Below are 16,423 nucleotides of genomic sequence, written 5' to 3'. Positions count from 1 at the left end.
AATAGCTGAAAGCCTTCCCATAACATCAGGAACAAGGCAAGAATGGCTGCTCTTATCACTCCTATCCAACATCGTACATCAACATCATGGTCCTAGCCAGAGCATAAGACAGGGAAAAGAACTAAAGGCAAGAAGATTTGAAAAAAATTAAAGTCTGTATCCACAAATACCATGATTGTCTACATAGAACAATCACAAGGAACGTACTAAAAAAGCTCCTGGTATTAGTAAACGGATTTAGCAAGGTTGTACAGCATAAGATCAACACAGACAAATCAAGTGGATTTCTCTACGTTAGCAATGAATATCTGGAAATCAGTGTTATTTAAAATAGCACCAAAAATTATTAAATATATAGGTATAAATCTAATAAATTGTACAGAACCTGTATGCTAAACCACAGAAACAGTGATGAAAGAAATTAAAGTCCTAAATTAATGGAGAGATACACTATTTTCATGGATTGGAAGACTCAACAGTCGTATCCATTCTCCCCCAAAACTGATATACACATGTAATGCAATCCCAATCGGAATCCCAGCAGCATCTGTGCTAGGTATCAACAAACTGATGTGAAAATTTATATAAAAAGGCAAAAGAACCAGAAAAGCCAAAACAATTTTGAAAAAGAACAATAGTTGAAGAACTTAAACCATTTGATTTCAACACTTTGCTTCAGTGATTAAGACAGTGTGGTACTGGCAAAAGAACAGACACACAGATCAATGGAACAGATTACAGAATGTAGTAACGGAATCAACAGATTTCTTACAACACTGCAAAGGCAATTCAACAAAGAAAAGGGTGGTCTTTTCAACAAATGGCACTGAAACACTTCAAAATCTGTGCACACGGCGCGCACATGCACACACTCCAAATCTCAACCCTTATCTCACAACATACCCTCAAAATCAACTCAAAATGGATCATTTCTAGAAGAAAACATAAGAGAAAAATCTTTGTAACCCTGGATATGGCAGTTTTTACATCCATCAAAACCTTCTGCTCTGAGACCGTGTTAAGAGAATGAAAAGACAAACCACAAATTAGAGATAATATCTGCAAGTTACATAATGAACTAAAGACTTATATCTAGAATATACAAAGAAAATTCTCAAAACTATGTAATAAAAACAAAATAATGGGCAAAATATTTAAACAGGCATTTCATCCAAGAAGGTAAGTAAAATAAAAATAAGAAAATGGTCATTCATTACCAGGGAAGTGTAATTAAAACCACAATGAGATACCCCTTCAAACCAATATAAACAGCTATAATAAAAATTACTAAAAACACCAAGTACTAGTGAGGATATGGAGTAAATGGAGCTCTCTTACTTTGGCTAGAGAGCATGCAAAATAGTGCACTTTAGAAAAGAGCTTGGCATTTTCTTAAGCTATGCTCACATAAAAACAGGTATGGTATGTGTACAGTAGCTGCGTAATTGCCAAAAACTGGAATCATCTCAAATGTCTTTTCAACTGATGAGTGAATAAACAAACTGCAAGATATCCACACAGTGGAATACTACTTAGCAATAAAAAGGAACAAATGCACAATAATGTGGATAAATCACAAATTCAGTATGCGAATGGAAAGACACACTCAAAAGGCTATATACTGTATTATTTCATTTACAGGATTTCTGGAAAGGGCATACTCATAAGAAAACAGATCAGTTGCCAGGCACTGGGCATAGGAAAAGGGATTAATTACAAAAGATAAAATGAGATAATTTCTGGGGGTGATAAAACTGTTCTGCAAGACACATGAATTGCTTGTATATTAAGGACAAGATAAATCGTTTGAAGAGAAATATTTGTAGCAATCCAACGTTACTCTAAAATTTCTGGGAGTGAAAAATTTTCTTGCCCAGCTGTTATTTTTCCCCAGGAGAAAAAGTTCCTTCTCAACGCCCAAGCAAGGACAGCCACAGGGCTCACTGGGTCCACTATCTTGAAACACACACTTACCAGCTTTCTCAGAAAAACAACATGGAACTTTGGGTAAGCTGTACCGCTCACTCTGGGCCTCATCTGGGGCACATATGCAACTTATCTGAGCCTCAGCTCACTCCTCTGTAAAACACTGCTTTGGCTGTCGGGATTAAATGAGGCAGTTTATATAAAACAGCCAAAGCCTTACTTCTCCTACCCTTACACTTTCTCTTCTCACCTTCCCTTTCCTTAATATTCTATAGAAACATTTCCATTGGTTAAGTTAGTCTATTCTCAGAGCTAAAATCCAATTTCTGAACCATCTGGTTATGCACACTTTTTTTTAAAGTTTATTTTGAGAGAGCATGAGCGGGAGGAATCACAAGCAGGCTACGCACTATCAGCACAAAGCCCAATGTGGGGCTCGAACTCACAAACCATGAGATCATGACCCAAGCCAAGACCAAGAACTGGCCAATCAACTGACTGGGCCATCTAGGACCCCTGATTTTGTTATATTTCTTAAAAGGATTTTCAGCTACCAAAAAAGGCCAGGCACCACCAACTACTTCAAACACCACAAATACTGGCCATAAAGGTTGTACCAAAGGTAGGCAACAAAGCCATAACAGTCAGGATTCAGCTTCTGTTCTTTTCACTGTAAATGCAACCTGCTTCAAATCTGTTTTATCAATGTTAATGGTTGTAATGGCCCCAAAGCATTTAGACTAAAGGAACAGTTTCAACTGACTACAACATTAGGTGCTCTCACAAAGTCTTCTTTCTTGCATTTTGGCCTACCGCACTAAAAGTGTTTGGAGAAAACTCAAAGAGGTGACATGCTGATTTACTTGGATCAGTCAGAATGAAGTGATTTCATCCTAACAGGCAGAATAACAACAGTGCTTTATCATTCAGGAATCAAAAGCAAGGATAGCGAAAAAGGACAAAGTTAAACTAGAAACCTGAAATAACAAACAAATATCCCCATCTGCAGTAGAGTCTATATAGTAACAGCAGTCCATTGGGCTGCTATGAGAATTACAATTAGAGTGTCAAATGCACAAACACTAAATGGATTCAATAAATGGAATGTGTAAATGTGTAAATGGAATGTAAGATAGAGATATAAAACTTCCCTGGTTCATCTGATATAACTTACACTGGCTTTTAATAAGGAAGACCTTCTGTGACCCACCCCAATAACATAAGCTTCTAAGTTTAAAGCTTCTAATACACCAAAGAACAAGAATGACTTTGGGTAACAAGTGAATAATCTTCCCTCAAAAATACATACATATGGTCCTAGACACAACTTACCAAGACTGGATGATGAAGAAATAAAAAATCTGAACAGACCTAGAAGTAGTAGGGAGATTTAATGAGTAATCTAAAACCTCAAAGAAAAGTCCAGGACCGGATGGTTTCAAAGGTGAATTCTAGCAAACATTTAACCAAGAATTAACGCCAAATCTTCTCAGGGGCACCTGGCTGGCTCAGCTGGTAGAGCATGCAACCTTGATCTCAGGGTCATGAATTCAAGGCCCACATTGGGTGGTGAACCTACTTAAAGAATGCAGTGTGTCAAATATTCAAAAAATAAACAAACAAACAAAAAAAACCACCAAATCTTCTAACTCCTCTAAAATATTAAAGCAGGGGAAACACTTTCAAACTCATTTTATGAAGCCAAGACTGCCCTGAGACTAAAGCCAGATAAAGGCATCACAAGAAAATACAAACCAGTATCTCTTATGTTGCTGTAAAATCCTCAATAGCACATCAACCCAACCAGCATATTAAGGAATTACACACAATGACCAAATGGGATTAATTCATGGAATGCAAGAACTGTTCAACACATGAAAATCAATGTAATATACATCATATTAAAAACTGAAGGGAAAAAACCCACCTAATTATCTGCATTGTTGCAGAAAAAGCATGTGGCACAATTCAATACCTTGCATTATAAAAATAAACTTGGAATAGAAGGAAACTACATTAACATTAACAAAGACGATATATGAAAATCCCACAGGTAACATCTATTCAATGGTGCAGGGGTTGAAAGCTTTTTCTCTAAGGTTAGGAACATGACAAGGATGCCTGCTTTCACATCTTTTTTTTAAATTTACTTATTTTGAGAGAGAGAAAGGGAGAAAGAGAAAGAGAGGGAGGGAGGAAGAGAGAGAATCCCAAGCAGGCTTCATGCAGTCAGTGCAGAGTATGAAATGGAACTTAATCTCACAAACCATGATATCGTGACTGGAACTGAAATCGAGAGTCAGACACTTAACCAACTGAGCCACCCAGGCATCCCTGATTTTACCGCTTCTATTCAACATAGTACTGGAAGTCCTAGCCAAAAGAATTAAACAAGAAAAAGACAAAAAAGCATGCAAACTGAAGAAGTAGTAAAATCATCCCTGTTCACAAACAACGTTATGTTATGGTGGAAAAGCCTAAAGATTCCACACAAAAAACTGTTAGAACTGATAAACAATGTCGGCAAAGTTACAGGATACAAAATCAGCACACGAAAACCAGATTGTGTTTCTATACACTAATAATGAACAATATGAAAAATTAAGAAAACAATTCATTTACATCACTGAAAAAAATTAAATACTTAGGAATAAATTTGACCAAAGAGGTAAAAGACTTGTACACTGCAGACTAAAAGATATTGCTGAAAGAATTAAAGAAGACATAAACAGAAAGATATCCATGTGTGGGGGCTGCAAAACTTTACATGTTAAGATGTCAATACTATCCAAAACAACCTACAGATTCAACATAATCCCTATCAAAATCTCAATAACATTTTTTGCAGAAATAGAAAAGACCATATGGAAATCCCAAGGGACCCTAAATAATCCAAACAATCTTGAAAAAGAATACAAACAAAATGGAACAGTAGTTGTCAGGGGTTGGGGTGAGGAGGAAATGAGAGTTATTTAATTGGTAGAGTTTCAGTTTTGCAAGGTTAAAAATTCCTGGATACTGGCTGCACAACATGTAAATATATTTAATGCTAATGAACTATACACTTAAAAGTGGTTAAGATGATAAATTTTACCACAGGTAAAAAGACAAAGTATATACACAAACACACATCTGAAAGATGACTGCCTTCGGAGTTCATCTGGAGAGGCAAGAGAAGTCAGTCTATTGTTAGTGCATCCCTCCGTGCGCCTGAAATAATAGCAATGTTTCCTTCAAAAGAAACTGATTAATAATCCTGAATGAATGACAACAGCTTTTGGGATTTATCAGCTCTGGTATTAATTCTAAAAGACTAGGGCTAGTGTTCTTCTCATATGAACTAATCTTAATCCAATTTTTAATGATGTTTATAATTCCTATTCCAAAAAAAAGCCACAAGGAAAATTAATCGAGCCCTAGGAGACAGTATTATCAGGCCATTTTTGCCCCAAGTAAACACAATGCCAAATGACTTAAGTGATCAACTTTATAAAGAGTACTTTAATTTGTGAACTCCATTTCTAACCAATTTGACCTGAGTGCTAGAAAGGGGTTATGGGACAGCTCACAGAACTGCGAATCAAACAACAACAACAAAAAAGACTTTGAGATTAAAAAGTCCATTCTGTTTCTGGCTCTAGAAGGACCTTTGTGTCTAAATCTTAGCTGTCTGATCTATGATACCATGATCCTATTATAAAAGAGAACTGTGTGTTAAGTATAATTCCAAACACACTAAATAGAAATACGCCAATGCTAAGGATGGTTTTTGTAAGCTATCATTTTCATTATGTGTCACACTTTACCTACTTAAAATAATTTTTACTTACTTGGTCAACTTGTGGCTTTTCATTGCTGTGAGAAATTCTCTGACAATCTCAGGACTCTGGTGCCTGCATGGTGTTTTTGATATATATTTTAATGTCTACGAAAAAAATAAAAGAAAAAGAAAAAGCATGACCAAAAAAACCTGAATGAGACAAAGGGAAGACATGGCTATAATTTAGTATTGTAAAATTTTGTTTAAAAAATCTTTAAACCTGGGTGGCTCAGTCAGTTAAGTGTCCAACTTCAGCTCAGGTCATGATCTCATGGTCTCTGAGTTCAAGCCCTACGTCGGTCTCTGTGCTGACAGCTCAGAGCCTGGAACCTGCTTCAGATTCTGTGTCTTTCTCTCTGCCCCTCCCCTGCTCTTACTGTGTCTCTCTCAAAAATAAACATAAAAAAATTTTTTTTAATCTTCTATAAAATAAATGCCTTCAGGAGAGTCAATCTTCATATTATGGTAATTCCCCAAAAAGAAAATCAGTAGCTAGAACAGGAATAATGAATGACATTCTAGAAGAAAGCTTTTCTGATCTTTAAAAAAGAAAAAGAAAAAACTCAATCTGACAGTTTTGTCATATTTCAATTTTTTTTACTGTTTATTTTTAAGGGACAGTGCAAGTTTATTTTTAAGAGAGGAGCAGAGAGAGAGAAGAGGACAGAGGATCCAAAGCAGGCTCCATGCTGAGCAGCGAGCCCAACATGGGGCTTGAACTCATGAACCGTGAGATCACAACCTGAGCCAAAGTCAGCCACTCAACAGACTGAACCACTCAGGAGCCCCTTCAGACAATTTTTTTAAAGACAAGAACACCAAAGAATAGATTAGTCACAAATCCCTATCGATATAAGTAAATAAATAAATGAATGAGAAGGAACAATTATTTCTTACAGAAGAATTCTGTGTTAAATATGGAAGGAATGAGGGAAATAATCACCATTAGGCAATTGAACCACAGTAATAATTACTGCAGGAAAGACCTACCAAAGAATACTAAAATTAATGGGCAAAAGCTTAATAAGGATAAGTATGATATTTGCATAGCCTCAAAGCATCTTCCCCAAATATTTATTAACACTGTGATGGTTTTAATATATGTCCTCAAATTCTTTGATCTCCTTCCCTTCAAGAGGTGAAGCCTAATCCCCATGCTGTTAAATGGGCTGGACTGGGTGACTCCTTTCTAAGAATACAAAGTGGAAACAGAAAAACAGTAACTTTACAGTGGGGAAACCAGGCAGATACCACCGTAATCAAGTGATCAAAGTTAACAGTATCAGTGAGAAGACACTGATATCATGTACCCTGTATCACACAATGAGAAGGGCAAATCGCTTCCGTGGCATTCTTCCCCAAAAGCTGTTACTTCAGTTTGGTCGTAAGGAAACATCAAACAAACCAAAACTGAGGGACACTCTATCAAATACTTGCATTGGTACTCTTCAAAAGTGTCAAAGTCATACATGGAAGATGAGGAAGGACTGAGGATCCGTTACAGACTGGAGGATATTAAGGAGACATGTTAACATTTAACATGTTAAATACAAAACGGCATCTCAGATCAGATCCTTGAACAGAAAAAGAGCAATGATGGAAAAACTGAGAAAATTTTAATAAAATCTTTGTATAATTTTCTTAGTTTTGATCACTGTACCATGGTTATATAAGATGTTAACATCAAGGAAACCTGGGGGAAGAGCATTTGGAAACTCTCAGCACCATCTTTATAAACTTTTCTGTAAAAGTAAAATTATCTCAAATTAAAAGGCTCTTACTTTTTTTTAAAAAGAGGAAATCCCACCTGGACATAACCTGAAAGGAATTTCAAGCCTGAAAAGTAAACAGTAACCTCAGACATCTAAGTTAAGAGTTCCTCCCAACTTCAAAAATCTGTTTGGTCTCAGACTCCTCCACAACAAACAATTAAGAGACCAAATAGTACCTACAGAGCCTTGCAGAATGGAGGCTGAACCCAAGAACTCCATGTTCAGATGAGGGGTCATTCACATTAAAAACACGAGAAATATATTCTCAGGTATAAAAAGTCTCAAAACACTTACCACCACAATAATTTTCCTTAAGGTACCACAAATGAAAAGAACTTAGCAAATATGTACCAGAGTGGCAGCGAGCTTAGATTGATTTAAGCATGCAGTAAGATCACCTGACAGCTTTAAATTTGGCTGTAAAACTAATTACAAACATTTCATTTTCTTTTATTGATTTTTTTAATGTTTTATTTATTTTTGAGACAGAGAGAGACACAGCATTAGAGGGGGAGGGGCAGAGAGACAGGGAGATACAGAATCCAAAGCAGGCTCTAGGCCTGAACAGTCAGCACAGAGCCCAATGCAGGGCCTGAACACACGAACCTGAGCCTAAGTCGGAGACTTAACCAACTGAGCCACCCAGGTGCCCCTCATTTTCTTTCTTTTTTTTTTTTTTAAAGGGATGAAGGATACAATGTAAAAGAACATGAGTGAATAAATGAATGATGGGATTTTAAAAACATGATTAGATGAACAAAACCAGGCAGGGAGGAATGGTGACAAACATGCTAAAAAACCCTCTTAAATTCCTTAAAAAGAATTATAGTAACTGAATCCAGGTTTAATTATGTCTTTGAAAAGATAAAGATAATTTAAACTAAATCCTGGGGTGGCTGGTTGGCTCAGCTGGTTAAGCATACGACTGATCTCAGCTCAGGTCATGATCCCAGGGTCCTGAGATCAAGCCCCTGAGCATGGAGTCTGCTTGGGCTATTCATTCATTCATTCATTCTCTCTCTCTCTCTCTCTTTCTCTCTCTCTCAGGCAGCTCACTTAGTTAAGCATCCTTAACTAGTGGATTTCAGCTCAGGTCATAATCTCACACTTCATGAGTTCGAGTCATCACACATCAGTCATCACACATCAGGCTCTGTGCTGATGATGTGGAGCCTGCTTAGAATTCTCTCTCTGCCCCCTCCTCTGTTCTCTCACCCTTCCTCAAAATAAATAAACTTTAAAAAGAATAATAAAATGTTAAAAAAAAAAAGTTAAAAAAATAAAAACTAAGTCCTTTATGGAGATACAATCAGATTTGAAAGGAAATAGCTGAAAACATAAATTAAAATGACAGATACAAAATCAAACGTCACAGGGGCACCTGAGGGGCTCAGCCAGTTAAGCGTCAATTCTTGACTTTGGCTCAGGTCATGATTTCACTCTTCATGAGTTCATTAAGTTTGAGCCCCCTATCAGACAGAGCCTGCTTGGGATTCTGTCTCCCTCTCTCTCTGCTCCTCCCCAGCTTGTTCTCTCTCAAAATAAATAAAAGTAAACTTAAAAAAATATATACTTAAAAAATCAAACATCATTTATAACAAATATAATGGTTTCAACTTTCCTCTTTTTAAGAATAAAGCATAACGTTGGAAGAAAACTTAGCAAAATGTCAACTAGTTAGATTATGAATTACTTTAGCTTTCTTCTTTATACTTTTTGGTACTAAGTTTTTACAATAAAAATCATCACTTTTTGTGCAATAAAGAATTTAGCTTTGCCCAAAGAGACAGTATAGCCTTTGCCTTCAGCTTCTGAGAGGCAATCTCCAGAGTCTTGGAATGTTATCCTTAGTAGGACTACCTTTGTCTGGAAGCCTTAGGTCATACTGAAAGGTCTTAACAATGTGACTTAGGGTAGGGGCTTTGGGTCATGCAGTATCAGTGCACCTGGAGGCTGAGATGAACTACATGGGCAACTCATCATTCAATCACACCTATACAACAGAGCACAATTAAAAATTCAGGCCACTGGGGGCGCCTGGGTGGCTCAGTTGGTTAAGCGTCCGACTTCGGCTCAGGTCATGATCTCGCGGTCTGTGGGTTCAGGCCCCACATCGGGCTCTGTGCTGACAGCTCAAAGCCTGGAATCTGTTTCAGATTCTGTGTCTCCCTCTCTCTCTGCCCCTCTGCTGCTCGTGCTCTGTTTCTGTCTCGAAAATAAATAAACGTTAAAAAAAATTCGGGACACTGAAGTTCAGCTGAGCTTCCCTGGTTAAAAATATTTTGTATGTACTATCACACACGATTTCAAGAGAAACATGTTCTGACTCCACCCACATTAGAGGACAATAGAAGCTCTGTGTTGGCATTTCTCCGAGAATCTGCTGCATATTCTTCTTCCCTCGGCCAATTTTAATCTGTATCCTTTTCATGTAATGAACTATAACTGTGAATATAATAGCTTTCAGTAAGTTCTGAATACTTCCAGTAAATTACTGAACCCGAGGGTGGTCTTAGGGATCCCTGGCTCACAAATGGTGTTAGAATTGAGGACGGTTTTTTTTTTTTAACTATTCCCTCCAACTTTGTCATTGGCTAGCCCTCACCATTGGCCAAATTCCCTCCACTTGCATGAACAGAATAAAAACTGGGTTAGAGTAAAACTACTCAAATCAAGTAAGAATTAGTCATGATTTGGTGGCCGGTCATCCCTGGAATAAACCCACCCCCCTCAATGGTAGTTTGGGTAGCCCCTCGCCAAGCCTAGGCTTACTTCATAGGTGATAGTATTCAAGTTCTGTTGCCCAGAACTGTGTTTGTTCTTTCCACTTTCTTTCCGTTGCTCTTTCAGATCAGTCAGTAACTGGAACACCTGAGAAGTGATAAAAAATTTTTCTGAATAAATGTGAGAAATGTACGTATTTCATGAGCAATGATTTTTTTTAAGATAGATTTGTTGATTGATGGATTGACTGATTGCTGTCAAAGCAGAGTCCAACTAAGGGCTTGAACTCACGAATCATGAGATCATGACCCAAGCCAAAACCAACAACAGTCAGAAGCTTAACAGACTGAGCCACCCAGACGCCCCAAAGTCAATGATTCTGAACGATAAATAGAATACCTCTTTTCTTTTACAAACCCCTAACTCTTCCATTAGAGCAAATATGAGTCAAGAAGTATATGACATCTTTTTTTTTTAATATTTTTATTTATTTCTAGGAGAGAGAGAGGCAGCATGAACAGGGGAGGGTCAGAGAGAGAGAGAGAGACACAGACTCTGAAACAGGCTCCAGGCTCTGTGCTGGCAGTCAGCACAGAGCCCGACGCAGGGCTTGAACCCATGAACCGTGAGATCATGACCTAAGCGAAAGTCAGACGCTTAACCGACTAAGCCACCCAGGCGCCCCAAGAAGCATATGACATCTTAAAAATGCTTTTATCTAAGTCAAATAATCCAAATTCATTAGTTTACTGAAAATATTTCAAATATCTCCTTATTAATATACACCATATCACTGATTTCCTCTGATCTCAAAAATATATGAATATTTGAAAGTAAATTTCCCTAAAATATTATATCACAATAGATGCAGACAAAGAATTTTCTAAAATTCAACATCAGGGGCACCTCCGTTACTCGGTCAGTTGAGCATCTGACTTCGACTCACGTCATGCCCCACATTGGGCTCACTGCTGTTAGCACAGAGCCCACTCTGGATCCTCTATTTGCCTCTTGCTCTGCCTCTCACCCACTCACACTCTCTCTAAAAACTAAAAATAAAACATTAAAAATGTTTTAAATTTAATATCCATTTATGATAAAAACTCTCAAAAAAGTGGGTAGAGAGGGAACGTACTCAATGTGTAAAGGTCAGATGTGACAAGCCCTCAGTTAACATCATACTGAACAGTGAAAAGCTGAAAGCTTTTCCCATAAGATCAGGAAGTCAAAGATGCCACTCTTGCCCCTTTTGTTTTTTTAATGTTTATTTATTTTTTTGGGGGGGGGGGAGGGAAGCAGAAACAGATTTTAAGAGGGTGAGAGGCAGAGAGAGGAAGACACAGAATCCGAAGCAGGCTCCAGGTTCCAAGCTGTCAGCACAGAGCCCGATGTGGGGCTTGAACTCACCAACTGCAAGATTATGACCTGAACCAAAGTTGGATGCTGAAATGACTGCGCCACCCAGACGCCCCACTCTTGCCCCTTTTATTCAACACAGTACTGAAAGTCCTTTCGAGAACAATTAAGCAAGAAAAGAAATAAAAGGCAGCCAAATTGGAAAGTGGTAAATACTGTCACTATTTGCAGATCATATGATACTATATATTGAAAACCCTAAAAACTCTACCAAAAAACTGAACTAAAAATAAATAAATTCAGTAAAGTTACAGGATACAAAATCAATATATAGAAAACTACTGCGTGTCTACATGATAATAATGAATACCAGAAAGAAAAATTAGGAAAACCCCTTTTACAATTGCATTGAAAAGAATAAAATACCTACGAATAAACTTAACCAAGGAATGAAATATCTGTACATTAAACACTATTAAGACGTTGATGAAAGAAACTGAAGATGACACAAATAAATGGAATGATATTCCATGTTCATGGGTCAGAAGAATACATCCATACTACACAAAGCAATCTACAAATTTGGGGTAATCTCCATCAAAATTCCAATAGCATTTTTCCCAGAAATGGAACAAACAACCCTAAAATTTCATGGAACCACAGAAGACCCTAAATAGTCAAAGCAATCTTGAGAAAGAAAAGCTAAGCTGGAGGCATCATGCTTCCTGATTTCAAATTATATACAAAGCCATGTATATCAAAACAATATCGTTACTGGCATTAAAGACACATAAATCAAAGGAACAGAACAGAGTGTCCAGAAATAAACTCACACATATGTGGTTAGTTAATTTTTTAAAATGTATTTATTTTGAGAGAGAGAGAGAAGAGAGCACGTGCATAAGAGGGAGAAGCAGAGAGAGAGGAAGAGAATTTCAAGCAGACTCTACATTGTCAGCTCAGAGCCTGAGAGGGGGCTCAAACTCACAAACCACGAGATCATGACCTGGGCTGAAAATGAGAGCCAGGCACTCAACCGACTGAGCCACCCAGGCACTCCTGTGGTGAATTAATTTTAATTATTCTTTGCCAAGAATATACGATGGGGAAAAGGCAGTCTTTTCAATAAATGGTGATGGGATGGGGTGCTGGGGTGGCTCAGCCAGTTAAGTGTCAGACTCTTTCTTGGTTTCATCTCAGATCATGATCTCATGGTTCATGAGTTCAAGCTCCACACAGGGCTCTGCACTGACATCATGGTGCCTCCTTGGTATTCTGTCTCCCTCTCTCTGGCCCTCCCCCTCTTGCTCTCTATCTCTCAAAATAAATAAAAATAAACTTAAAAAATATATATTATTTTAAAGATTAAATGGTATCCGTTCATATTTTAAAAAATAAATGGTGCTGGAAAAACTGGACAGTCAAAAGGGAGAGAATGAAAGTGGACCACTACCGTACACCACACAGAAAAATTAACTCAAAATGACTGAAGAATTGAATGTAAGACCTGAAACCATAAAGCTCCTAGAAGAAAACAGAGGTAAGCTCCCTGACATCCGTCTTGGTGATGATTTTTTTTTATTTAACACCAAAAGCAAAGAAAACCAAAGCAAAAATAAAAAACTGGAGGACTATATCAAACGAAAAGGCACAGCAAAGGAAACCATCAGCAAAATGAATAGACAACTTACTAGATGAGAAAATATCTGCAAATCATTTATCTGATAAAGAGTTAATATCCAAAATACATAAAGAACATATACAACTAAATACCAAAAAGACAATCTGATTAAAAAATGGGCAGAGGACCAGAATAGACATTTTTCAGAACAGAAGACCAACAGACACATAAAAAGATGCAAAATCACTAATCATCAGGGAAATGCAAATCAAAACTGCAATAAGCCATCACTTAACATCTGTTAAAACGGCTAATACCAGAGACCAGAAAGAATAAGGGTTGGCAAGGATGTGAAAAGGAAACCCTTGTGCACTGTTGGTGGGAATATAAATTTGTTCAGCCACTATAGAAAACAATACGGAGGTTCCTCAAAAAGTTAAAAATAGGGGTGCCTGGGTAGCTCAGTTGGTTAAGCATCCAATGCTTGATTTTGGCTCAAGTCATGATCTCTTGGTTTGTGAGATGGAGCCCCGGAACAGGCTCCATGCTAACAGTGTAGAGACTGCTTGGGATTCTCTTGTTCTACCTCCGCCCTTCCCCCAAACCCCAAAATAAATAAATAAACCTAACAAAATTTTTTGGCACTAAAATAAGTGTTTTTAAAAAAAGGATCCTGCTTCAATATGAAAATCTAGCAAATTTATATCTGAAAAAGAAAAATTATGAGGCAAGTGTTAAATACAAATTTTACCCAAAAAAAAAAGAAGGAAAAATGCTGTAGAACTTTGGAAGTAAACTTTTCTGACAAGGGAAAAACGTGTTAGCACTAAGGAGCATGGGAGGAAGATATAGCTTCCCTGTTTTAGAAAACTGAGGGAAGTACAGGCTCATAGACCATTACTACATACAATGCAACCTCTCCCCTGACTGTCATTACTTTTTCAGAAATAGTGTCATGAGATCCAGTTAATGCAATGTTTCCCCAATAGATAAAACACCCAAACACCCAGCAGAATCCAAACTATACACGGAGGTTCCTAAAAGCCAATGGCTTGACTCACAACCATCTCCTTCCTGTTATTAGTAGCAACAATTTAAAGAAGGAGTATGGCCAACTGTGTTAATTCCACTATCTTCTATATCATACAATGGAGACTCAAATCTCCTAAAGTCTTCATGAATTCAGATTCTAGAAAATGAAAAATTGACCATGAATATATAAACAGTTCTTTCTACATCTAGCGTTAACCTATCAGATGGCTTTGCTAGTACCAAAAAGACACAGGCAAAATAGAAGGCAAAAATAAATAATATTATCTTCTCTGTCACCAACTTCCTTCCTTTTTTACTCCCTTTCTCCAGCAACCCAACCCTCAAGCCCCCAAATTCCAAATCTTTTAGTTCGTACTAAATTATCCTTAATGGCGAATCAACTAAGCTCTCATGTTCAATATGAAGGTCTTAATACTTATGAGACTATTATGGGGATCAAAATAATAACATAAAGCATTTGATAGGTAAAAGTGGTAATTAGGAAAAGACATTAAGTATTTTAATGGAAAACGTTCACAGACAGAAACAGTTCCAAATAGATGCTTCCATCCCAGAAAGGCATGTCAAATGAAGATCTAAAATCTTTGGGATTTGGGGAAGATTGCCGACTATAAACTAAAGTCTTCCCAGCTTCCCTGATTTACTATGTTTAATTTGCCAAGCTTATAATAATTCTGAGGTCCATCAGATGGTGCCATCTGTCCTATTTTAAAGTGAAAACTCCAAATGAATTCAGTCATTTTTAATTAAAACTAATTCAATAATCTTCAGGGGCAAAGGACAAACTACCAGAAAGGAAAATACAATAGTTCATTTCAAAGCTATTTACCTCATAATTACTGAGCAGCGCAGAATTGGCATCCTTCCTGGAAAATAAAGTACATTGTTGTCAGTCTGGGCTCACATCCTTTTGTGGGAATTAAATATGTGTAAAATACCTGGAGTCAAGATTCAGGAGTCCAGTTCAGGAAATTTAGGGACTGTAATCTAAAATTGAGAAATGTCCTCTAAGTCCCACTGCTTTAGCTGGCAATGAACAATTTCAGAGCAAACTTCCCTCTTTACAGCCATAGTATATCACACTTCCATTACTAAGTAGGTGATCAAAACACAATACTTATCCTTATTCTGCGTCGGCAGAAGTTAAGTCAGTCATCTGGGAGAAGTTAATTGCAGGAAGAACACAGGGCAAAACCAGAGGGTTGGAAAAGGGTGTCAATGAACAGTGAGGGTACTAGAATTAAGTGGAGAAACAGTGCTGTCTCATCCCACAGCCATGTCCTTTCCCCGGTTCCATCTGACTCCCACCAGTTATCGACATCTTGGGCAGGCAAGTCCTCCCGCTGAATCACCAGAAATGGGATCATTAACACTAACATCACTACTGGGAATCCCAGCAACATCAGGAATCCTGCTAGCTATCCACAAAGGTGTTCATCTTCTATATCAATTCAACAGGTAGAGTTCATGTGTCAAGCAGTGGTCAAAAGCGTGGTACCCTATGATCAAGGCAAAATGTCACCTTTCATGTATGAGTGAGCACAGCAATCTGATCTGTATTCAGTTATAATCAAGCCATTCTACAATACCACATCAGAAGTATTTACTGTATAGTAAATAGTCCAGAGGCAGAATAGTGTGATAATTAAGAACACAGTTATGCGGGGCGCCTGGGTGGCTTAGTCGGTTAAGCGTCCGACTTTCGCTTAGGTCATGATCTCGCGGTTCGTGGGTTCGAGCCCCGCGTCGGGCTCTGTGCTGACAGCCAGCTCAGAGCCTGGAGCCTGTTTCAGTCTGTNCCAGCTCAGAGCCTGGAGCCTGTTTCAGTCTGTGACTTCCTCTCTCTCTGACCCTCCCCTGCTCACGCTGTCTCTCTCTCTCCTAGAAATAAATAAAAATATTAAAAAAAAAAAAAGAACACAGTTATGAAATCCAAAAAATCTGGGTTCACATTCTAGCCTTGCCACTTGTAAAGTATGGGGGTTTTAGGGAGTTTATTAACTCTAAGTTCCCCTATTTAAAATAAAAAATGGAGATAAACTGGTACCTAGAAGTATAGCCTGGATGCTAAACCCAGCTCCACCAAACATTAGAGCTCTGTGAATTTAGGCAAGTTATGTAACCTCTTTGTACTTAAATTTCCTCACCCAT

At 37.7% G+C, this 16,423-nt stretch overlaps 1 protein-coding gene across 6 annotated transcripts in view; it reads right to left on the bottom strand.

The window, feature by feature from the left end:
- The window catches only part of LOC120235679 (CGRP receptor component), a 42,557-nt gene that overhangs the window by 18,856 nt on the left and 7,278 nt on the right, over positions 1-16,423 (bottom strand). For 2 of the 6 annotated variants that reach the window (XM_039238090.1, XM_039238091.1), the window contains exons 2-4: positions 15,102-15,138; positions 10,291-10,389; positions 5,757-5,851 (exon numbers count right to left, since the gene is read on the bottom strand). The exons of 1 other annotated variant lie outside the window; for it this stretch is intronic. In XM_039238090.1, coding sequence (XP_039094021.1) covers positions 5,757-5,851; positions 10,291-10,389; positions 15,102-15,138 — 231 coding nt within the window. Of the gene's footprint in view, positions 1-5,756; positions 5,852-10,290; positions 10,390-15,101; positions 15,139-15,353; positions 15,362-16,423 lie in introns of those variants that run through there. 3 more of the 6 variants (XM_039238092.1, XM_039238093.1, XM_039238095.1) reach the window with 3 other exon arrangements.

The sequence above is a fragment of the Hyaena hyaena genome, unplaced genomic scaffold, assembly GCF_003009895.1.
Source record: "Hyaena hyaena isolate Hyena2069 unplaced genomic scaffold, ASM300989v1 scaffold_135, whole genome shotgun sequence".
NCBI classification, from domain to species: Eukaryota; Metazoa; Chordata; class Mammalia; order Carnivora; family Hyaenidae; genus Hyaena; species Hyaena hyaena.
This window is presented reverse-complemented; position numbering and strand designations above follow the sequence as displayed.